The 23,171-nt window shown below is 50.8% G+C and overlaps 1 protein-coding gene across 2 annotated transcripts; it reads left to right on the top strand.

The window, feature by feature from the left end:
* The first annotated feature begins 1,260 nt into the window (after positions 1–1,260).
* IRX6 (iroquois homeobox 6) lies at positions 1,261–5,108 on the top strand. 2 transcript variants are annotated; one of them, XM_072873041.1, is made up of 7 exons: positions 1,261–1,305; positions 2,433–2,678; positions 2,913–3,022; positions 3,303–3,610; positions 3,749–4,267; positions 4,499–4,595; positions 4,829–5,108. In XM_072873041.1, the coding sequence occupies exons 1-7, from the start codon at positions 1,261–1,263 to the stop codon at positions 4,890–4,892; spliced, it is 1,389 nt and encodes a 462-aa protein (XP_072729142.1). In that variant the 3' UTR covers positions 4,893–5,108. The 2 variants fall into 2 exon arrangements, 1 of the variants encoding a protein (XP_072729142.1); XR_012044160.1 differs by lacking the exons at positions 1,261–1,305; positions 2,433–2,678; positions 2,913–3,022; positions 3,303–3,610; positions 3,749–4,267 and having other exon boundaries at positions 4,279–4,600.
* Positions 5,109–23,171: the final 18,063 nt, after the last annotated feature.

Below are 23,171 nucleotides of genomic sequence, written 5' to 3'. Positions count from 1 at the left end.
AAACAAGGGCATTTCCATTTGTTAATTGATGCAATTACGCCGTAGCGCTAATGGGCAAGCCGGGCTGCAGGCAGCTATCCATCACCTCCCCACTGACCTGCCACGGCCCCGCCCCCCACCCCCGACGGGACCATTTCGGGTCCAAGAGAGAAGAATGGATGCCCCGCTCAGCCACTCATTAGGGAAGGAGGCTTCGGGCTGCCGGGGAGGCGGGCTGCCCTCCGGCCGGCTCCCTGTCCCGGCGCCAGCCGTGCCCCTGCTCGGGCAGGCAGAGCACGCCGTGCGGGGCGAGGTCTGACCCCACTCCCGCGGCTCTGGGCCGCCGCGAAGGGCAGGGGAGCCAAGGGGAGGGAGCACAACCAATCGGCTCGATTGCAAAAGCGGTGCCGTGTTGTACAGCAGAGCCCGGCCCTGAGGGTGGGAGCCGGGGGCAGCGGGAAGGGCCGGGGGGCTGCGCCAGCCCGGCCGGCCCCGAGCGCTCCTGCCCCGGGTGCGCCGGCATGGCCGCTGCCCTGCGCCCCTCGCACCGCCGCTGGCACGGCGGCCCCTGCCCTCCGCCCGTCCTCCCTGCAGCTGCGGGGTGACGGGGGCCGGGGGGGCATACTGGTGGATGCCGAGATTTCCCCCCTTTTATTTTTTTTTTTCCCCCAAGTCAAATTTAGATTGTGTTTAGAAGACAGCGAGGGAAGGGGAGAGAGACCAACCGCAAAGCACCTCCGGTCCCTGCCTTTGACGTGCATCACAGCACAACATTAAAACAACATGAAACAAGTGCTGCGAGCGGGCGCGGGGCGCTGCCGGCTCCTGCCCGCCGCTGCCTGCTCCTGCCGGCAGGGCCGTGACGTCACCCCGCTCCTCGCCCACCGATGAACGCTAAAGACCTATAGAGCAGAAAATAATACAAGCAAGCTCCGTATCTTGCAAGCCCTACGTGGTTTTCCCCCCCTCTTTGAAAAAGCCCCTTTGCACTTAAACTCTCTATACATGTGGGGTGGCTTTTTAAACTCTCTCTATACAAACATATTTATTAAGAGCGATGGGAAGTGGGGGGTAGCCTATTTTTTTAACCCAGGCACCACCACCCCCCCGCCTCAGATGTCTGGCTGCTTTTCTTAAGTGCAATCATCTATAATTGAGAAAAAAAAAAAAAAAGCCATACGTGGAAATGTGTGTGTGAGAAGGTGCATCTTGAAGCAGGGTTTAGTTACAATCGATCTTGGGGGGAAAATATTGCCTATGGTCCAAAAATAAGGAGCAACTATGTCCTTCTCTCAGTTCGGATACCCCTACAGCACCACTTCACAGGTAAGGCGAGTGAGCAGCACTCACTTTTGTTCAGATTCTGCTGCTGCTGTCCAGATGTCTTGTTCCCCCTCCCTTTTTTCTTCCCTTTCCCTTACTTAGAGCCTTTTTTTAAAAGGGCACATCTGGAGCCTTTTTTTTAAAAATGTGCGTGTGTGTTTATGTCTCGTTTGTGTTGTGTTAGGCTTAAACAAATAACTCTCAGCGTGCACAGCAAAGGCGTTTAGGAAACCGGTAATTCCTCCTCCCCCCCGCTCCACCGTTCAGTTTTAAGTGCAACAAACAAATAAATACATAACTCCCGGCTGCGACCGGTTTCCAAGCCCGCGGAGCTGCCCGCGGAGCGGCCGCGCTGCGCCGGGCGCTGCCCCCGCCGCGCAGCTGCCGCCCAGGCACCCGCGGAGGGTGTGCGGGCACGGGAACCGTCGCTCGGCGGGCTCGGGATTTCACCAGCGTTTCTGCGGAACCGGGCTGTGCCGTTTTCTCCACCCTGCCTCCCCGGGTCGGTCCTTTTCCTGTGTTTTATTAGGATCTGTCGGAGGTTTTTTTCCCCCATACGGTTTCCGAAGGACACCCCCCACCCACACCAAGGCACCCTATGTTAACTAAGTCGTCTCTATACCATACCTCGAGTCACGATTTATTTGGGTGGAATTATTTATACACCGTAATCACTGCAAGATGTGCCTCCCTCGCTTCGGAAGTTAGCTGTCCCCTTGAACTTACTGAAATCAAATGCCTTCGATTGCGTTAGCTGACATATTTACTGCTTTGTCTATTGTCAAATTAACTGTAATCGCAACTTCTTGCCTTTAAATCAATGCAAACGGACCGAGCGGGGGCGGGAAGGAAGGAGCCGTACGGATCTTCTGCCATTTCCGAGAGCAATTACTTCTTTAAAGTTTTGCCTGCTTGATTAATCGTGCCCCCTTCCCAAGGGCTCCCGCTTCCCATTCCGTTTATTTCCCGTTTTCTATAATTAGTCGCTTCAGCCCAGGTTTCCTATCCCCCTCCTCAGTCTCCCCCCCCCCCGCACACACATAGACGCGCACACGCTTCTAAACTCCCTCCGATGGGGCTGCCTCGACAGTCACTCGGCGCCGTCCCGCTCTCTCCTCTCCTCTCCGCAGTTTTTCGTGCCCGCCAGCCCCAGCACGACCTGCTGCGAGGCTGCCCCCCGCTCCGTGCCGGATGCCTCCTCGGCGCCGGCCGCCGCCTCCCTCTGCTGCGCCCCGTACGAGAGCCGGCTGCTGGCGCCCGGCCGCGCCGAGCTCAATGCGGCGCTGGGCATGTACGGCGCCCCGTACGCCGCCGGCCAGGGCTACGGCAACTACCTGCCCTACAGCGCCGAGCCCGCCGCGCTCTACACCGCGCTGGTGAGTGCCCGCCCGGGCAGCGGACCGCGGGGGAGGGGGGGGTGGGCTGCAGCAGGCGGCAAACTTCGTGGTTAGCAGTCGGTGTCGGGGCGGGGGCCGCCGAAGGACCCGGAACCGGCGCCGTCCCGTCGGGAGGGGAGCGAAGGGACTTGGCTGCCGCGGGGACCCGGGGCGGCGGGGGGACGGCGCGGTTCCCCTCCTGCTCGACGCCAAACGCTGCCGCTTCCCTTGCAGAACCCCCAGTATGAAATCAAGGACGGCGCGGGCACGTTGCACTCGGGAATCGCGCAGCCCGCTGCCTACTACTCCTACGATCATTCCTTGGGGCAGTACCAGTACGACAGGTAAAACCCCTTTGATCGGCGCCCGGCAGCATTAGCATCCCCCTGCGAGGCGGCGGCCGACATCAAACGGCGGGGGGCGGGGGGCTCCGACCTGACAAACGCTGTACAAAAGAAACGAGGCGCCCCGGTAGCACCAGCCAGCTCAAGTCAAACTTCGGCGGCGATGGCAGGCGGGCAGGGACAGGCAGGCAGATGGGCAGGGCCACACCGGCCTGCGGCGGGGCCGGGCCGCGCCGTGGGGGCTCCCGCCGGCCCCCGCCTCCTAACCATCTCCCGGCAGGTACGGGACGGTGGATTTCAGCGGTTCGGCCAGACGCAAAAATGCAACGCGAGAGACGACAAGCACGCTTAAGACGTGGTTGTACGAGCACCGCAAAAACCCCTACCCCACCAAAGGAGAGAAAATCATGCTGGCCATCATCACCAAAATGACCCTGACGCAAGTGTCTACTTGGTTTGCTAACGCCAGACGGAGGCTCAAGAAAGAAAACAAAATGACCTGGTCTCCCAAGAACAAAGCGGGGGAAGAGAGGAAAGAAGAAACCCCGCGGGAAGAGGAGGAATACGGCGCGGAGAGTGAAGGCAGAGGTAGGCGGGAGAGGCAGGACGGGCGCCTCGAAGTAGCTCGAAGTGGCGGCCGAGTGCGCCGCCCCCCCCCCCCCCCAACTTCCCCGCACCCGCAGTAACGTCCTGCCGCCCCCTCCGCCCCGCTATGTGTCCAAGCAGAGCAGAAGAGCTGCAAGGAGGACAAGGAGCTGCGGTTCAGCGACCTGGACGACCTAGAGGAGGAGGAGGAGGAGGAGGAAGAGGAGGAGGAGGAGGAGGCGGGGAAGCCGGAGAAGGGCCGGGCCAGCTCCCTGCAGGAAGACCCCAGCCTCGGCGCGGCGCTGCCCGAGGCACCGCGGAGCGACTGCAGCCTGCCCGGCCCCTTCCGCGCCTTTCCCTGCGCCAAGGCCCCCGCCGCGGACTTCGCCCCCGCCGCCCTGCCCGGGCCGCCGCCGCCCTACGCGCCCGCGGAGAAGCCGCGCATCTGGTCGCTGGCGCGCACCGCCGGGGCCAGCGCGGCGCGCAGGGGCAGCCCCGAGGGCCGCGGCGCGGAGGGGGGCGGCGGCGCGGCGGGGGAGGTGCCTCTGCCCGCCAAGGCCTTCCGGAGCTCCGCTTTCAACCTGCAGCCGCTCCCGCGGAGCTGCGCGTCCCACCGCGGCCTGGGGGAGCCGTGCCAGTACGCGGCGGCGGCGGGCGAAGGTACCCGCGGCGGTGGGGCCGCGGGGACGGGGGGGACCGCGGGCCGGGCCGGGATACAGGGCGCGGCGTGAGCCCGCCTTCGCGCTGACCCCCCCGCCGGGCCCAGGTGTCAGGCGGGCTGCGGCCTATCCGGCGGTGCAGACGCCGAGGCTTCCCCGCTCGAGGCGAGCGGGCAGGGGAGAGCGGCGGGGCCGGGCCGGGCCCCCCCGCGAGCCGCTTGTGTCTATGCAGGCTTCGGGCGGGGCGCCAAGGGCGGCCCGGGAGGCGCCGAGCTGGGCGGGACCTGCCTGGACAGGCTGCGGACGGCGTTCCGGCCGGTGCTGCGGAGGTGAGGTAGGTGACGGGTCGGCTGCTGGGGCCGACCTCGCACGAAGCGCAAGCCCGCTCGCCTGGCCCCGGGACACCGTAGCGGCCACGGCCTGGGAGCGCAGCGCCAGAGCCCCCGTCCGGGCGGGGCAGCACCCCCCCGCCCCCGGGCGCGGCCCCGGGGAGGGCCGGCGGGGCCCGGCAGGCACCGGCGCCCGGCCGGGAAACGCTCATCACCGCTTCTGCCTCCCGCAGGGCCGCCCGCCTCTTCCTGAGCGCTGACGACGGGGCTCCGGCTGCAGCGAGGCTCTCGGCGTGAAACAACGGAAGAAACCTCTCCCCTGGCCGGCGATGACCTCCCCGCCCCACAGGCATCGCCCGCGGCTCTGCCCTCCCTGCCCTCGCCGGGGAAGCGTCCCGCCGCGGCACAACGTGCTGCTCACATGGGGGCCGAGGGGCGCGGCGGGCGGAGAGGCCGCGCCCGCGGGACCGGCGTCCCCCCCACTGCCCGCTTGCCGTTTGGTCAACACCCCCATTAACGTCTTTGCGGGGAAAAAAAAAAAAAAAAAATAATCTCTTTTTTTCCCCACGTCGTGGTTTGTTTTTCCTTTTCCTCCCAAACCTGCTTCCTCCACTCGGCGCCCTGCTCCGCGAAGGTGTGTTTGTTTGCAGTTGCTCCGCGCCGTCCCGAGAAGGCGGGAGGAGGAGGAGCGGCGCAGGTTACATCGGGCTGTTTATTTCCCGTCGCTGTACATAGATACCGCTGAAAGTATTTTTCAGAGTCTAATTAATACGGATGAGCGGAACGCCTTGAAGCCGTCTTGTGACCCCGGCAGCTCTTCAGCCAAGAGCCAGCCCAGCCCGCGCGGAGCAGCCCCCGGCCCCGGCCCACTTGGGCACCCGCCGCCCGCCCCGGGGCACGGCCAGGGTAGCCTCGGGCAGTGGGTAGCGACCGGGCGGCGAAGTAGGACGTTGTTAGTGGGTCACTGCCATCAGCCGGTGAAAAAAGCAGTGCTACACTTTACCGGACAGATGAGAAAGGGAAACCGTATCTCTGCATTATTTCTGTTTAATTAAAAGTGTCATCAAACACTTTGTGTTCAGCCTAATAAACCAAGCAGGGATGAGGAAAGAATGTTCCTTTGTTCCTGTCTCTAGAAGCTGTGGCAATAATTTAAATTAATAACTGTGGTAATTAAGAGGTCATCTATAGATCAACCCGATCCTTGCTATTTCCAAGTTCACCGGGGTCAACATTTACATTGAGTCATTTGTGGTCAATAGAGTCCAATGAATTCTGCCTTAATAAATCAGGGAAATCAATCCTGCGTATCGAGTAGACTTCTATATGTTTACTAAAGACTACTAAGACAAGTGGGGCTGCAGAGATTGGAGTCCTCTGGGTTTGCGACCGGCGAAGCAGCTCGTAGGGGAAAGGAGAAGCAGCAGGTCAACACGGGGAGAGGTGGCGGGGGCTGCCCCTGCCTTCGGCCCCGCTTACAGCCCCGGCCCCTCCCGGGCTGGGGAGCAGAGCAGCCCCGGGCTGCGGGGGCACCTGTTAAAGAACGCAAACTTTGTCGGGCTTCGCAGGGGCCTGGGCGGGAAAGGGGCGCGGGGGGGGGTGCTAGCGGGCCCGCACGTAACGGAGCGGCCGGGAGCGGGCAGGGTCCGGCCGGGAACCCCGCCGCAGGCGCCCGGCCACGGGGCTTTCCCGCGCTCCGGAGCAGTCCTGGGCAAGCGGCGGCGCAGAAGGCGCAGTCTGTTGCAGTGACCCGCAGCTCGGAGTAGGGGAAATTAAGCTGCGAAAAGATAAACAGTATTTCAAGTCGGATTTGAAGGATTAGGGCTTGTAATAAAGAGTATTAGGCCCTTTCGAAGGGTTCTTGCAAGGCGACTTTTCCACCCCTCCTCTCCCACCGGAGGGGACAGGTATTATCTGCCCCGGGAACAAAGTGCAGGCTCCCCACGCGTGTCCGGGGCGGCCGGGCCGGGCCCCGCTCCCCGTCGTGTCCCGGCCACCTCCGCCCAGCGCGCAGGGGAGCGACCCGGCTCCCTCCGGCGCCGTTTGCCCGGCGGCTTTGGAAGAGGCTGCCCGGGGAGGCAGCTCTGCAGCAGGCCGCTGGGCTGCCCACGGGAGACGAAACCTGCACGGCCCCCGCGGCGGCCAGGAGCTCCCCCAAGCTGCCGGCTCTGCCCCGCGGCGCCGGCCCCGGTTCCCCCCCGGCCTCCACGGGAGCGCCCGAAGCAGCCGCGAAGCCCCCGGGGGTGGTTAATTAGTCGGGTGCAGGCTTTGGGGTCTTTTTAAGGCAGGCACCAAGGTAACCTCCAAGGAGTCTTAAGACTTTTTATTTTTTATTACTTGTACTCCCCTTTTATTAAAGGTCAAGTGAGCGAGATGCAGATTATCCCGCCCGCCCAGGACTCCCCTGCAATCTGTCATGCCGGCAAGACATGTATCGCAAATCTCTCAAAATATAATCTCCGGGAATCATATTCCAAATACTGTTTTGATTAAAAACCAGAGCAGGGATTGATGGAGAACTAATACTGGGAGCGGAGCCTGCGAGCGCCCAGGCACAGAACTAAAATAATGGGCTCGCCCGGGTGTCACAGGAACAAATTCAGTGCCTCCAATGCCATAATAAACATACTTAAACCGTCGTCCGGCGGGGCTTTGCCAGAAGCTGGGCTTTTTAGTGCCGCTGCGCTCTGGGATGTGAACTCGGGTTCTCCGCCGGCGCGGGGGCAGCCCGGCTCTGCAGGCCACCGTTTGACGGGAACTCGGAGCCTGCTTCTCCGGGCCGCTTCGGGGAGATGGGGCCGCGGCAGCGCGGAGCGCCTCGGCCGGTGCGAGGCCCCCGCGGCCCGGCCGGCCGCAGGCGCCAGCGCCCCTCGCCCTCAGCCCGCCCGGGCTAGGCACAAGCCAGGCGCGCAAGGCACAGACCCCGCTCCCACCGCGGCGGCGGAGCCGAGAAGCTGTCGGAGGCCAGCACCCCCCCCAGCCACCCTGTTTCGTTAGTAAGGGCCGGGTCTCCCCCTTTCCCTCAGCCCGCTGGGACGCGCCTGGCACCGGCTGCGCCAGCCCCGCATCGCCCCCCAATTAGCAGCCGCGGGCACAGGCGGGGGCAAGCGGGAGCGGCTGATTGACGCGTCCCCCGCTGGGGTGGGAAGTTGCCGAACAAAGTTGCCGGGTAATGGCCCCGAGCGGCAGCGCCGGGGCCGCGCTCACTCCACTGCGCCCGCTCAAAGGCAGCGCGACCGCGGGGCCGCCGCCGCCGCCGCCGCCGCGCTCGCTAATGAAGTTTTGTCACAGACAATTACGGGCTCGGCGGGGGCAGGAGGCCGCGATGAAAAGGCGGCTTTGTGCGGCCGAGACGGCGCGGCTCCCCCGGCCGCCCCCGGCCCTTCCTGCGCCCCCGCGGTGACCCCCGCGGCCGGCCCCGCTCCCCGCGGGGGCAGCGGCCCCGGTGCCCGGGCCCCAGGTAAACCCACAGACGGGCTGGTGCCGGCAACAAGCCTCTCGGTGCTCACCCGCCCGATGTACGGACGAGCGAAGCAGCCCCGGAAAGCGGAGGGCAGAGCTAACGAGCATCCCCAGCCCGCTTCTCAACACCCGCATGCTTTCGGGTGAGGGGTTTCTGCCCCCTCTTCCCTCCCCAGACAGACGGGCTGCTGTAACGGATTCCTCCTTTAACCTTGTTGCATTCAGCAAATGGGAGAATTCATCTGAAAACTGGCCACCGAGCTGGGAAAAGCTGTTTGAATACACACCAGAGAGACATGAAATGGGGGTCTCTAACTGTGGCTGCCTCCAGCTGCAGCTGGGCCTCTGCCCAGGAGGTGTGGAAGAACTGGACAATACCCATCTTTCACCACCTTCCCCACACTCCCAGCACCAGTGCTGTCCTCCCATCTCTGGTCCTCAGTCACCCGCTCCCAGCACTTCATCTCCCTCCCATCCCCAGCGAACATGGGCAGCACAAAACATGCTGGTTCTGCTAGAGAGCATGGGGAACCCTTTGGGAGTCATGAGAAGGTCTGGACAACGCAAGTAACCACCCAGACCGGCACTTCCCAAACTTTTGAAGCACAACCCTCCTTTCAGGACGATAGGAGAAAGGAAACCTTCCTTTATTCCCGCCCCAGCACATGAGGAGAGTGGCCCTGACACCAAAATGGTTTGGGACCTCTCACCCCCAGCTGGCTGGTACTTGACTGTCGCCTCAAACAGATGTCCTGTCCCCCTACAGGTTTCCTATCCCACATTAAAGGGATGATTTTTACTGGCCTTGCAGCAGCAAAAGCCTTGGAGATCCCTCTTCAAAGGTGGCTACAGCAGAAGTTTTAGCATTATGTGGCTATTGAGGTTATGAAGCAATGGATTGGAGCAATTAGTTCAAAATTATCTCAAAAGCTGCACAAGCAGCTCTCCAGGTCAGGTGTCATTTCAGGATCAAAGCATCTGTTAGGGGAAAATCATTTTTGCCATTGTATTGCCTTTTTTTTTTTACCTACTATTCATCTGAAAATAAATTACAGGCCAGAACAGGTGGATAACATTCTGGAATGATTTAATGATTTATTTAATCTGGATTCTCTTTCAATCTACTTAGCAGGATGAATACTTTTTTTTTTTTAGCCTGAATCCAAAAGCAGGGCTTTTCATCTAAAGAAGAGAAAATACCCTAATACACTGCTCTGCTGCCATCAAGGTGTACTCCCCACTGCCGTTACTAAGCCAGCGATAATTTTTGCCCTGCTGAAGGGCCTGAGGGGAAAACCTAAAGAAAACCAAGCCGAAGGTTTTAATTTTCTTTTCTTCCTTGCCCTCTTCCTAGTGCTTTAGGTGTTATCTGCCCTTCCTGGGGCAGTGTCTGGGTAATAACTGATGGTAGCGTTCAATCACTGCTCCTTAAATCTTAATATGTGCAGGTTTAAGAACTAAGGCAACTGCTCTCTGGCCTTCCCTCTTGTTAGGACATTGCTAAAGAGGGATTAGCAAAATCATTGCCCACTTACTCAGATGTGGCTTTCTGATGTGTGGTTTCAGCCAGAATAAGATATTTTACGGGAAAGATACTCTCAGGACCTGTAACATGCTGAAATTCGTGGGATAACTCCCCAGATGGCTGTGTTTGGTGCTCTGGTCCCACCAGAGGGGTAACACAGATGTGCAGAGTGTGACAGGAGCAGACAAAATGCTTTTAGATACAGGGGAAGGTTACAGTATATAGGAAGGGCTGTAGTTAACCACTGCCAGGATCCTTCCCACTCATGTGCCTGTCCACTTTAGCTTAATGGACTAAATTAAGGTAAAGAGGTCTTAAACTTGCTTTAAATCCATCAGACTCAGTATGTGCACCAGCAAAACCATACTTCTGGGGGTGTTTCTTTTTGGTTTTTTGTTTTTGGGTTTTTTTGTTTGTTTGTTTTTTTAACCCAGCGCAGCTCTAAGCATGAGTTTGCTACTAGGCAAGTCCTGAGTTCACGACACAGCACCAGCTCATTTGTGGAGAGGCATATTTGGAAGAATTTCTGCATTACCAGACAAGACAGCCAGGTTGGTGAACCTGCCAACCTCTTCCCCCAGCCTGCCTGGGGTGCCAGAGAAGGGACTTGGAGCAATTACCCTGGTACACGTGCATTAGCCCTCCTGGTGCACATGCTCTCAGCCATGCGGGCCATTAAAAACACCAGGCCCATGAGAACTGGCATCCAGAGTAAACATGAAACACATGAAAGCTAACTCCAGTTTTTTAACCAAAAATATAACAGTACAGGTTCCTCCACTCAATTAGGATGACTCATTCAAGTGGATTCAGTTCTGAATTTTAAATACACACGTCATCAATGTACAACATCTAAAGGATGCCCTCCACAGCCATCTGCTTAATGGAATGTCTTAAACTTATTGAACAGCTAAGAAACAAACAGCTACTGGAGCTCCCTGGTGCCACAACTGATCCCACCGTTGGTCACTACATGTGACAGAAAATTCAAGCATCCACATCACCATGCTCAGGTTTTCTCTACACAAACCACGTGAGGCACAGGAGTAAGTAGTGGGTTAGGTGCTCAAGGAACTGGACAACGAGGAACTCTTGAGTCAGCAGCCTGAGGGGGATTCACGCTTCCCAGTTAAATCTTGTTTATCTGACCATGTGCTTTGCAGCTCCCCAGCCTCCAGCTGCGATTTATCCTGGGAAGGTCTGACAACTTGGTCACCATGCTCAGCTGGTACGAGAACAAGCACTCCACATGCTGCAGGAGGGTAACTCGCTGCTAGCAGCACTCAGACCTTCTTGCTGATGCTCTCTTGCAGTGTTGGCAGTAGCAGACCTTTCCTGGAGCTCAGTACTGTGTGTGGAGCATGAGTTTCCCTGACAGTACAGCTGCAGAGCAGCTCCCCAGAGTGAAAAGTGGGTCATTTGTTACACCTGTAGGACAACATGACAAACAAAGCTCTTTTGAGAAGTGTCACTGGCAGCAGAGCTGTGATCATGGACAATTCTGTTGCAGCATTGTACCAGCAGCAAACCAGTCTGCTAGCCCACGATCCAAAACCAGCAGTGGCTAAGGCAGGACAGCTGATTTGCCCTTGAATATTAAGTACCCAAGCGGAACAGAGGAAGAAATAACTGCTCCTGCGAGACACGTGGTATCAGCCCTGGCTGATACACAGCCCTGGGTACCACAGACTGACCATTACCTAACCAACACTCGGGACACTGCTGTTCTCAGGGCACTGCTTTGTATTTATGAGATCTCTCCTTTGCACGTACAGGAAGATAATTCTGAAATGGCCCAAAGCCACTCAGGGAGTGAGGAGATGAATGAAGGAGTCTCTGTGAATCACTGCAGCATGAAGACCTGAAACATGAACAGCCCATACTGCTAAGAAATGAAGTGTCGAAATTCTCCCAGAGCAGCAGCAGTTCTGCTGTCCAGCCACCCCCTCGGCATTTATTTGACTGTTCCTTCCTAAAGAAAGGCCAAAAGCACAGCACTAACCCTGCTGTCAGAGGGGAAGGTGGTGCCACTGACTCTCATATTTTCAGCTCTTTTACACTGCCATTACTATTTTGACTTCAGTAACTTCAGTATCAGCAAAGTGTTTCTGTGATGTTACCATTTAAAAGAAGAACAGGGATACAGCAACCACATTGTGTATGTCACATCAGCAGGTTCCTATTAAGCAGGTGTTTTTGCACCGAACCCTGACACACCATAACCTCCGTGACTACATGATGCGAAGCAGTGGCACACTGCAGCACAGAGATCATCAGGAGGATGTAAAACCAGCAGTGTGAAAATCTCTCCACTGATTCGCCTATAAAAACAAGCACCAGCACGACTGAAAGCAGAAGGTCTCTCACCCGCAGGGTCAGTCCCTTCTGCTCCTTTCACTGCTGCCGATTTCCTCCGAGGCTGCAGCGACCACCCCCCTCACTCACCCAGAGTCCCCCCAGCAGCATGGGACAGGAGGCCCATGAAGGGACATCGTCGTTGGCAGACAGAGCTGCCTCTGCCTCGAACTACCCGAGCTCATTCTTCCAAGGGCTACACAACCAGGGGCATCCCACAGACCTCTCTGCAAAGGCCTGTCGGCTCAAGAGCTCAGCAGCATTTACCAGTGCTAGGCATCAGGTGTGATTTTTAAATCTTTAGCTGATATTGCACAGAGATACAGAAAGCTAAACACTTACAAAAACATAGCACAATTAGGGAATGATAGAAAACAACGGTAGGTAAAAGTTAACACAGACCAGGACGAAGTAGTGTCTATAAAGATAAATCATTTCTTAAAACACATCAAATTACTGATTTTTTAATCAGATACTGATATGCTAAATATTTCTGTGAACCTTCAGCATTCAGAGTAGTGTAGATAACGCAGATAATGCGGCAATAGCTGCCTTAGCTGAGGGAAAGGTAGCTTCTACAGGCAGGATTTCCAATTTCCCACCACCTGTCAGAGCAGAGCTGATACACTGTCTGCTTCCATTTCATCGTACCCTTAGTCAGTGCATCTCAGTGGAGACACTATATTCAGGGGCACATCTGCCTACCAAGGATTACAATTTACCTGTAGAAAAATCAATTGCCAGTAAAACTCTTCAAGTATCCTCCAGAATTCAGAACTGTAACATATATTACTCTTCTCCCTGAACTTTCCCATAAAATATTGGCTTACTCAGTACTCTGTGGCAGGAAATTAATAAAACTTGTCCTAGCTCCTCTCAATTACAGCAATAATATAACCTCATTTTCTCTTCATACACATTTAAAACTCAGGCTACAAATATAATACACGGTATTCTGTAAATGAAGCAGATGTAATTACAGTGTGGGAGTGTAGTCTCAGGGACAATTGTACTTAGAGCACAACTCCAAAAGATAACAACAACGATGGTCTCTAGGTCGCTTTTCATCCCAAATCCAGAGGCTAACCGAGGGCTGCACCACCTCCAGCTCCACTCAGCATGGCATTAAGATTGGTTTAACTTGCAAAGACTCACAAATGACATTTTAAGGGCTGAGAAGAACCAGGACACAGCAATGACCCAGTGATCCCCACTTCTTTGTAGAACTACATGCTCTTTTTGTACAGAGATGCTCAAGTCTCAGTCCAAAGGCTCTCTGGAGCACGATGCAGTGCTTGCCGCTCACTGCCCCCTTCACTGCTAACCTTCACTGCTGATACAGCCGATAAATCAAACCTGTAAGAGCGATTGGAAAATCAGCACCACTTGAATTATTAGTTACGAAACTCAGTGCACTATAGTTTTATGCACTATAGTTTTCTAAACTTCACTGATATGCAGTGCTTTTCCCTCCTGGGAAAACCGTGACGAAGTCTAGTGGGTTTTTTCTTGACTACTGTATGGATGTCACCAGAGTTTCATTGAACAGACCTAAATTTCAGGTCTGTGTTTTTGCTTATGGCAGGCCAAACAGCCCGGTCACGAGTGCAGCAGTCTGTGAAGGGATCTTGAATGTCATCTGTTGCATGGTTAGTTCCCTCAGCCTCTCCCCAGAGAAAACTCTGCACGCTATTTGTTTTCAGAACGCGCTGGTTTTTGTTCTCCAGAATAAAACTTTTGGCCTGATTTCTTATGGAAACAAAGCTCCTATAATCACTGTGGGAGAACACAAACATCTGCCCACCATTGCATAATTTCTTAAATTGACTGGCACATCTCAGCCAACCCCTAGCATGAGGATGCGTGCGCTCTGGCCTCCATCTCAAATAAACGGAGAAAAAAGTTTCTCCCATCAACAACCGGAACAGTTTCAGAGCCATCTTCCTCTCTAGAGGAACCCAGAACAGCCGTGCTCCTGAGTCAGGCAATATGCTGAAATGCCTGAAGTCCAGAGGAATTAATCCCAGCCTCAGGGTTGTACTCATCCCCTGTGGTCACTCGAGCTGGTTAGGAATGGCATGTTTGTTTCTTTTTCCCCCTACACACAGTTGCTATGACTGATCACGCAAATCACAGCAATGATGTGCACAATTGAAAACACAACCCAAAAGACATTTTTATACAAACTTGTGATGTGCAATACCAGGGGGCGAAAGTATACTTTAAAGGACTAAAATGATTTTTCAACAAGAATTATTTGAGATAGAAAGTAGGGGAAAGACACAGGGGAGCAAGAAATGAAGTTCCTCAAAACCAGAAAGTATAATGAAATCTCTGCTAGAGCTCACTCATTTTCTTTCAGCCTTCCAGCCAGGTATACCGACATGTCATAAAGCTCTGCTAGCGATGGTTATTAGTCCAAAGCCTGGATCACAATTTTACCCTATATAAAATGGAGAGAAAATCTAGATACTTTCCTCCATAAGATGCCAAGAGAAGCTAGCACAGCCTGCCGAATTCCCCGCCACGACTCACAGCAGGTTAAATTGCATGCTGGCAGCTCTGTGGCCGGTTGCACTGTCTAAAGAAAGAAGTACTACAGAGAGGTCCTGCTGAGTACATTGCAAAGGATATGGGTTGTTTGCTCCGAGGTATGGTTTCAAGAGAGCTGTTTGGGTTCAGGAGCAATATACCTGTTTATTATATTGATAAATGACACATTTTTCCAACTTGATTTGCTGGGGATTGAGTGACCTGGCAGTAAAACTGACTTGATATTGCCACTTAACTCTTATTGATGTCTTTTCTGGTTCACCTTTAATTTGCATAAATGAGAAACAGAAAGAAACCCCTGTTCTTTAAGAGAATCACATGGGATTCCCTGAGGAAGGTTGATGGATGTTGCAGACACACATCTCCCCAGGTACCAAACCGGTAACAACTGTTGTCCCCACACTCTTACAGATCCCTGCTCAGTGACCCCTCGCCCCACCTTCAGCTGACACAGACCTGACAGGCTGGCAGTGTTTTCTCAGGCACAGGTTTGACAGTTTAACAGGTAAAATTTGTGGGGAGGAACAAGTGAGCGAACATTAAATTTTAATTTTTGTACCTAACCTTTTAAAAAATGTGGGACCTATAAATATATAACTATAAACCTAAATATCTAACTATAAACCTAAATATATACCTATCCCTATAAATAGACATTTTTATACATTCAAAGAACTGTGAAGCTTTCTTATGATGGAAGGGACAAGAATAATTTTTTCTAAAAGAAAAATGAGAAAGACTGCAAGCAGTCACATATCCCAGGGTTGCAGCTTGGGGTTTTGCCCCACTGTTGCAAAGATTACAACAGTATTCCACAGCTGCATTTCACTTTACCATATCTTAAAGTAAAATAATAGTTCAAAACAAAACAAAACAAAACGGAGGACCATTTTTTGTTGCTTAATTTCACAAGGAAAAACTCCAGTGAATATATGAACATGACCTTCACATAAGTGAGACTTCCACTCGGAGGGGACTTTGCCAGGGTCAAAACAAAACCCCTTCTCAGAAACCTGATCACCACCATAAAATTCTGGCAGTTGACCCTGAATACTCCAAAATTTAAGACATTTCAGATTCAGATCCACAGTAGTCACTCGCATCTTTGCAGAAAAATCTTGTAGAATTAAATGGAGGATGAAGATATCAGATTAATTTCTGTTAATCTTTGAGATCCATATTTTCCTGTTCTGTGCACTCCACAGTAGTATTATATATATATACACACACACACCTCTGTTTAATTTTATCAGACAGTTCCAAAGTCTTAAAAGAAATTATAAGTGTCTTTATAATTCATACGATTTTTTCCCCATAAGGCACTTCTCTTCCTTTTGTTTACGTTTTGGGAGGAAACGTCAGTAGTACAAAGAAGTGGTGCTGCACAAAAAAACCTACCCCAAAAGAGATGCTGCAAAACAACAAAAGAAATGAACACAACCAGGAGGAGAAAGCTCTGCAAGGGGGTCCCCGGTGGAAAGAAGTGAATGGAGTTTTACATACACAGACTCTGGTTATTTTTTGATAACCAGAAATCTACTCTTTTACTGTTTCTTTCAATTTGAGTCCTCTCATCTAGGAATCCTCTTTTTGTTTTTATACCAGCATTTGGAGCAAGTTTATTGTTTTTCTTTGCTGACTGCTAGAGTGGGACTCGGGGAAGGCGGGATCTGCCAGTCCTGCACTCCTTGTGTTCAGAAGCTCACCTGGTTTAAAAATCAAACCAGGATTTGAAAAAAACACCAAAGAAAACAAACCCCAAAGTTTGTGCATGTCTTTCCGTGGCATTAGCTTTCTCTTGACCCTTTCTCTTGACCCCCACAGAGATACATTTCTCTGTGTATATGCATCACGTATTTACGGGACAGATGAGTAATGAGCATTGTGACCTATAAAAATAGCAGAAGATGGGAGGAAAAAAACCCTGCATTTACTTTCAGATTTATAAAAAAAATAGTATTTACGGATAAACCAGAATGGAAGGGACTGGGTCAGTACAGAACTTTTGGCTGTTTATAACTCCCATGCTCAGAATGTTTGCAATGAGGTGAAAAAGATTTAGAAGACGTGAGTATTCCCCCCACCCAGCTCACTGTACACAAGCAGAAGCTGTCTCAAGGACAGCTTCAAGTGGCAGGATGACCAGATTTATTATTTTAACATGCTCCACCAATTTGCTCGGCTCTTTTTGATGACACCTAACCATGTCAGGCACTGATATACCAAGGGGAATGAAACCAGTGGACCCTTGCTTGCCCCCACTTTTTTTTTCTCCTTTAAAAAAAACCCCAAAAGCCCCACAAACCACTGGCTGACGTGGAACATATTTCCCCCTCATCACAGGCAGTCTGACACACACCTGAACACTCACAAACTACATATCCCTGGTGGACCAGACCCCTCTGGGCTCAGAGGTATCTCCAGGAATGCCTGCCAGTGAGACAGTCTGTCCCACCGTACCGAGAGCCAGGAGCTTGTCTCCTCCACGGCAGCAGATTGTCCTGGTGACTAAACTGGTGACCCGCCGGTTCTCAGTCTCTCTGTCCTAAAATCCCTCCTAACAAATCTCCAAGTGAGAAAGAGCAGCCACCCAACAGCAGAGCACCATGACTAGGACACCAGCAGAATGCCAGGCACCTATTTTGGAAGAAATGTTAAAAGATTAAAGAGCAGAAACACCCACCCTCTCCAAACAGCCTGAGCAAAAAAGAGCTGGAGAATATGGCTCGCTTCAGTCTGCACTGCAGCAAGGAAGTAGGATTTTGTCTAGTTTGGCTTGGTAACACCAAGAGAGATGTCACAGCTGCAGAAGGGTTCGGCATTAACTATATAAGACCTCCTGCCACGTGGCCGGCTTCATCCTGTAGTCGTCCTTTTGCTGTCTCCATCGCTTTTGTTACTAAGTGGACTGGATTAAAGCCAGCACAGATGCATTGCACACCGCTGAGTGCCACACTGACGGCTCCTTGAAGGGCTGGATCAGTTTAGCTAAACCAAAAAGGAGACAGAGGTAGCACGGTGCCTCACAGCCAGGTACCAGAGAAAATCTTGACAGGCTGGAGGTAAAGCAGGAAAACATGAACGATAAGGAACACATTTGAACAGAAGAGTAATTATGCGCTAGATAAGATGATCAAAGGAGATGGTACATTCTCCATTTCTTGACACCTCCAGATCAAGATCGAGTGTCTTTCTAGAGTACGTATTCCAGCAGTTCCATCCAGCTGCCAGAGCATCATCTGGCCCATGATGTATACAGGGAGCAGAAGCAGAGAATCTGACTGTCCTTCCTTGCCTTGAAATATCCATAAAGCAGTATTATCACCCCTCTTTGGGAAATCAACTTTCCTTAATCCCAGGGTGTATACTTTTTAGGACTTTTGGGGGGGGTTGTTTTTTTTTTTTCTTTACCTCTCATTCAGGGACCTGCATCCATATTACAAAAGAGCGGCACTGCACACTCATATGAGTTAAGTAAAGATTACTCTAGGGGGAAAATATTGCAGAATATTTTCCACTTCAACCTGTGCATGCAGTTTGATGGACATTTTTGCAAGTATTGTAGCAAAAGCACGTAAATGGCAAGAATATCTGCAGAAACAGTGGTGCTCAAGCATATAATGAAAAACCTGAAGGAAAGCAAATTTTAACTGAGTACTTTTGCCTATTAGCCCTGGAGTCATATTTAGCCATGCAGAGAACAACAACAACAAAAAAAGATCTAAACCAATTGTTTACTGCTCAGACGACAGCCTATTAAAATCACCCTCGTTACTACAGCAATAATACATATTTACAGGGATTGTGGCTGATTTTGATCAGCCATACCAAGCCATGCCTCAACCCATTTCATACTGATTAGAGTCTGGTCATATTTTAAGTGTCTATGAAATTATGCAAATAGAATCTGTACCAGAAAATCAGATTGCCAGATAATTGACCATTAATCTTTGATAAAAATTTAAAAAAAATTAAAGCAATCAGAAATCAGCTTAGCGTACAGTCTCTTGGGCCTTATTTTGGTCTAGTAAGTCTGTACACTAAGCTGATTTCTGATTGCTTTAAGTTGTAAAAATTGCTTTTTAACCCACGGATATCAATGAGATTGCACCTGGTGTAAGTCAGGGCTGAATTTGATCCGCTGTGTGCCTTAATCACAGTATATTTTTGTTAAAACCCAGTATTTGTGTGGATGTGTGGATACTGATTTGTTCAAGCGCACGATAATCTCCCCCTAAGCCCGTCAGAATACAGCAGGTTAATAATGCTGTAAGTAGAATCCAATTTATTAATAAAACACCGGAATGCTTTAACCAAACTGTTCTTTTGTGGCAAGCCCTCTCCCGCCTGGCTCCAGCAGACAAAGGCTCCTGCCGCAGCCAGTGGGAAAGGGGCAGGATAACAATAGCACGGTGTCTGTCACGCCATCCATCTGTCTGTCCGTCCATCCATCAGGCAACTGGTTCCCTCTCTATCCGCTGTTTTATACAACCAAAGGCACTATCATGCCCTGTCCCACAGTCTGTGATAGCTGCTTTGGGAACTAACTATGGCTCCATGTCCATAACCATTATTTTGATAAGTGCCTCAATGTTTTTGGTGGCAGCAGGAGAGCGTAATCCCGTGACAACATTCCAGCCCATTAACATTATCACTTAATTAGCATATATAGCACTTGCTGGGTGTTTATCGGAATTCAATGAGCACACACTGTAAAACTTCCTTTCCTCTGTGACCAACAAAGTAAATAAAAAACCCACATGCTTTAGTGGGAAGTTAGATTTGCTTTGCACAGACTTAAGCAAAGTATTTTCTATTTAAAAGACTCCCTGTGCAAACTGTTACAGCCCATGAATTTTGGGAAACCCTCCACCTATTTGCGATCCCCCCTCTGTCAGCATCAGGAGCCCTTGCCAGGAATCACAGCCGTATCACATTCGGTGTCACCTCAGCACAGGACAGAGATGATCTCACAGCCAAGGGCACTGCAGTCCAAGTAAGAAAAAAGGAAGACAGAATGGCAGAGAGACAGACATCAGCTGTAATGAGGAAAGAATAAAACCATACTGGCCAAAATGACAGAACCACCCAAACCACCACAAAGGGATTCAAGTCAAAGGGGACACCCAGATTACCTCTGATTAAATTAGCAAGAGAGTGGTTTATCATGGATTTTTCTTTAAGGTGGATTTTAGGATAGTAACCAAATGAGCGTGTATGGATCCTGTGCTGCTCACTCGTATGCAGGGCCAGAGAGCTGTTCAAAAGCCAGGGGCACATCCCACTCTCATGCTCCCACCCTCCTCCCTTTTTTCATGAGGGCTGGCAGCAACTGGAAACAGCCACATGACAGAGAGGGTCGTTGCTCACTTCTTCAGGCTATTTACTTTCGCTGAGACCCAAGATAACTCCTCTTTCTAGAGCTCCCCTCTGCAATCCTGCTCATAAACACTGTTTCAAAGCTGGCGGGTACCACAGCTGTCTGTGCTCCCCATCCTCAAAGGGCAGGTACCTGATCTGCACGAGTTATCCTTGCAAAAACACGTGCAGACTGCTGCATATGGCCCTTCTGTGATCCCTGGGGAGGGGAAAACCAACCAACCTGCAACGCAGGCTTCATATTCATCCAAAATTAAAAGCTTTTGATAAAATTACTCATTAAGATAATTAATAAATTGAACAGACTACTGGGAAGGAGGTCCATCATTCAATGTGCTCTAGTATTCCCAGAAAATAAACCACCCAGCATGCTTTAATTCAACTGAGGGCTCATGGGTGCTGCAGTGAAAACATAAACCCAAAATCTATGCCCTGTGTTACACAGGTGGCCAGTCTAGATGCTCGTAACATTTTCTCCCAGGATAATAAAGTTACTTTGCTGATGTGATTAAATTTTTGCAAAAACCAGAAGTCCAATCACCTTCAACTCCCAGGGTTGTTGCAGTAATGAATTTTGCCACAAGCTGGTAGGGATCCAAACATTATAATACTGTTGCTACAGCTGTACCCAATGACACTATCGCACCTACTGAGCATGGCTAAACACAGTAGCCAGAGAGCAACAAAAGCTCCATGAAGTTATATTTGGGATGAGCCATCCAAAATTTCTCTCGGGTTAAGATACACTTGTGTAAACCTTTTGAGCTACTGTACATCAGCAACAGCTTTGAGAAAGACTTTTTTTTTGTGTGCTTGAAAGTAAAAAGAGAGAAGGGGCCCAATTACTTGTTACAACAAAGCAGCTCAGTGACTCCTCAGGGTACCAGCCTCTCAAGCAAATCCCACAGCAATGGGGGAATGGCTGCTGGGAATGGTGTCTGGAGAGACACAGCATGTGATGGGCCCGAGCGCTGATCCCGAAGGAAAGCTCCAGGGCACGAATTACAACACTGCCATCAACCTAACGTGGGAAATGGACAAAAGTTACGTGGAAACACAAAGGAGCACTGATCACTCCACTGATGAGTGCTGCAGTAGCGACCAGTACAGTGCCACGCAACTCCGTTAGTGGGTGCCACGGAATGCATCAACAAATGCACGGGTATCAAGAATGAGCTGAAAATGTCAAAAAGTTCATTAGAGATCATGCCTGATTTCCAGAAATGCTACAAAATACAGACACTGAAGGATAAAGTCTGCAACTCCAAAGTAGAGGAGTCCTTATCACCTAGGAGTTGTTATTACATTTTTGTCTATGTTTAAAACAATTTTTAAAAGAATTGTACCATTACAGGCATTTTCCGGCAGCATTTTCTCATGTGCACAACAAGGACTAACAAGGAAAACACTGTCAAATCCTCCTGCAACCTCAATGCCTTAGGGAGGCAACTGATTTCAAACCACTTCCTCCATTCTCTTTCATATGACAATCGTATCCCACCTCTGCTGGATTTCTCCTTTCACCTTCCTTCATAAAATTGTCTGCTCAATTTTATAGCATTTGGTCTATGCACATAATAGGAGGTGACTATCTGCTGATGATTTTCCAGTGCTTAGATGACTAAAAGGCAGTATAAACTAGTGCAAAGTAAGATGATCTAGTGAGAAAGAAGGCAATTCAAAAACTGAGGTAGGAGATGGAGAATGTCCATCTATTTCAGCGCAACTCACCAACAGCAGAACGGCATCTTCAGTAATGGCAAAAACCTTGGCAAGCTTTGACCTGCTAGACTAGGGGTAATACACTTGGACAGGAGTAACCCATGGTATCTTGTTTTATTTTTGCAGAAAAGCTTTTTTGTTTCATAAAAATTCAGAGGGACAAATCACCTTCATCCTCTGGCATGTAGCAAGGATCTAATGGATAGTTTCTGCTGGCTACTTGAAAATGGAAATTATAAGAATGCACGAGCCTCCATGCATAGAGCATAAAAATCCATCTCCAAATGCTCAGACATGGCAAAAATAACTCTCTCAATGTGGATGGAAACATTGCCACAACCACAGAGTCCAGGCTATTTCTCCTCAGGCATCTCTCATCCAGTTCCAGGGCTGGGCTTCAGCTGGGTGGATGCAGTGACTTGCACACGCTGCCCTCCATGAACAGCGATTCTCTTCCGAGTGCTCTAATCGAGCAATTCATGATTCTGCTCTTCCAGATATTTTATCAGGGCAAAAAAGCCTCATCTAAAACTACTCCCTACTGATAAAGGGGCTACAGGACCACTGCAGTGAGGCTTAAGACACTTTGAAATGTGCTTCAAGATTGTCAGGGAAGCATTCCTGGATTAGCAATGCTATTTGATTGGAATGTTTCAAACTTTCAAAATTTTCACAAGAAAGTTACTTCTTGCTTGGTTGTTTGCATGAATATGCTTGCTCATCCCTTGCCTTTGCCAGTAACCCAGAGGCATATGGGACTGGAATTTCTCCCCACCTGCTACAGCAAGACCATGAAAGTAGCAGAGCTATTGGCCGAAAGCTTTGTTAGAGTAGGGGAAAAAACACAAGACTATAAAGTGAAATTTTACAGTCATAGGAAAAGGTTCTCTGGATTTACATAAATCTACTTGGCAGTGAATATGTTAACAGTTGACCGTAACTGCTTGGAGAGAAACAAGCTGCTCGGATGCTGGCAGCAAAAATGCTGCCTTATCCAATTTCTACTGTGCCAAGCTCCTCCACCCTCTCTCAGAGCAGCATTTAGAGAAATGCCAACATTTTAAAATTAAGTGGCCCCATCATTATTAATTCATTTGGTATTCATTGTAACAACATTAATCATAGTAAACTGCAGCAGCTTTATTACACATGTAATGTGTACTTTCCTAGAATTTCCCTGTAAAATCTGTGACATTGCTAACAATGTAAAGACAATGAGACATTACAACCAAGCAAAACAATAATAAACACACAACTTAATAAATCATTATTCTGCCCACAAGTATGTTAAAAAATAAACTCGTTTCAAAACTAGAGGAAAAACCAACATGCAATAAGTGACATCAGTGAGTTTGAGGCTTTTGGTTCCAACAAAGAAACAAAACAGCATGCTAATATGACATTTACAAATAATACCTAACCGCAGCCTAATTAACTTATTGTGTGCTTACTAAACTAGCATACATATTATATTAGAAGAAAAACACTTATTTGTTCTGTTGCTAAGAAACTTCAGACATTTGCATATTTAACAAATTGTTAGAGTGTTTTTAACCAGAACCCATCACTATTTATAAAAG

The sequence above is a fragment of the Ciconia boyciana genome, chromosome 9 (genome assembly GCF_034638445.1).
Source record: "Ciconia boyciana chromosome 9, ASM3463844v1, whole genome shotgun sequence".
Taxonomy (NCBI): domain Eukaryota; kingdom Metazoa; phylum Chordata; class Aves; order Ciconiiformes; family Ciconiidae; genus Ciconia; species Ciconia boyciana.
The sequence above is the reverse complement of the archived record's forward strand: the minus strand, read 5'-3'. Positions and strand labels throughout refer to the sequence as shown.

What these genes read in the sequence shown, in the direction of transcription:
- IRX6 (XM_072873041.1), top strand. Translation starts at nt 1,261, where the DNA reads ATGTCCTTCTCTCAGTTCGGATACCCCTACAGCACCACTTCACAG. An exon ending in CCGCGCTCTACACCGCGCTG is followed by an intron (nt 2,679 to 2,912) that starts GTGAGTGCCCGC and finishes CTTCCCTTGCAG; the next exon opens with AACCCCCAGTATGAAATCAA. An exon ending in CGCGGAGAGTGAAGGCAGAG is followed by an intron (nt 3,611 to 3,748) that starts GTAGGCGGGAGA and finishes GTGTCCAAGCAG; the next exon opens with AGCAGAAGAGCTGCAAGGAG.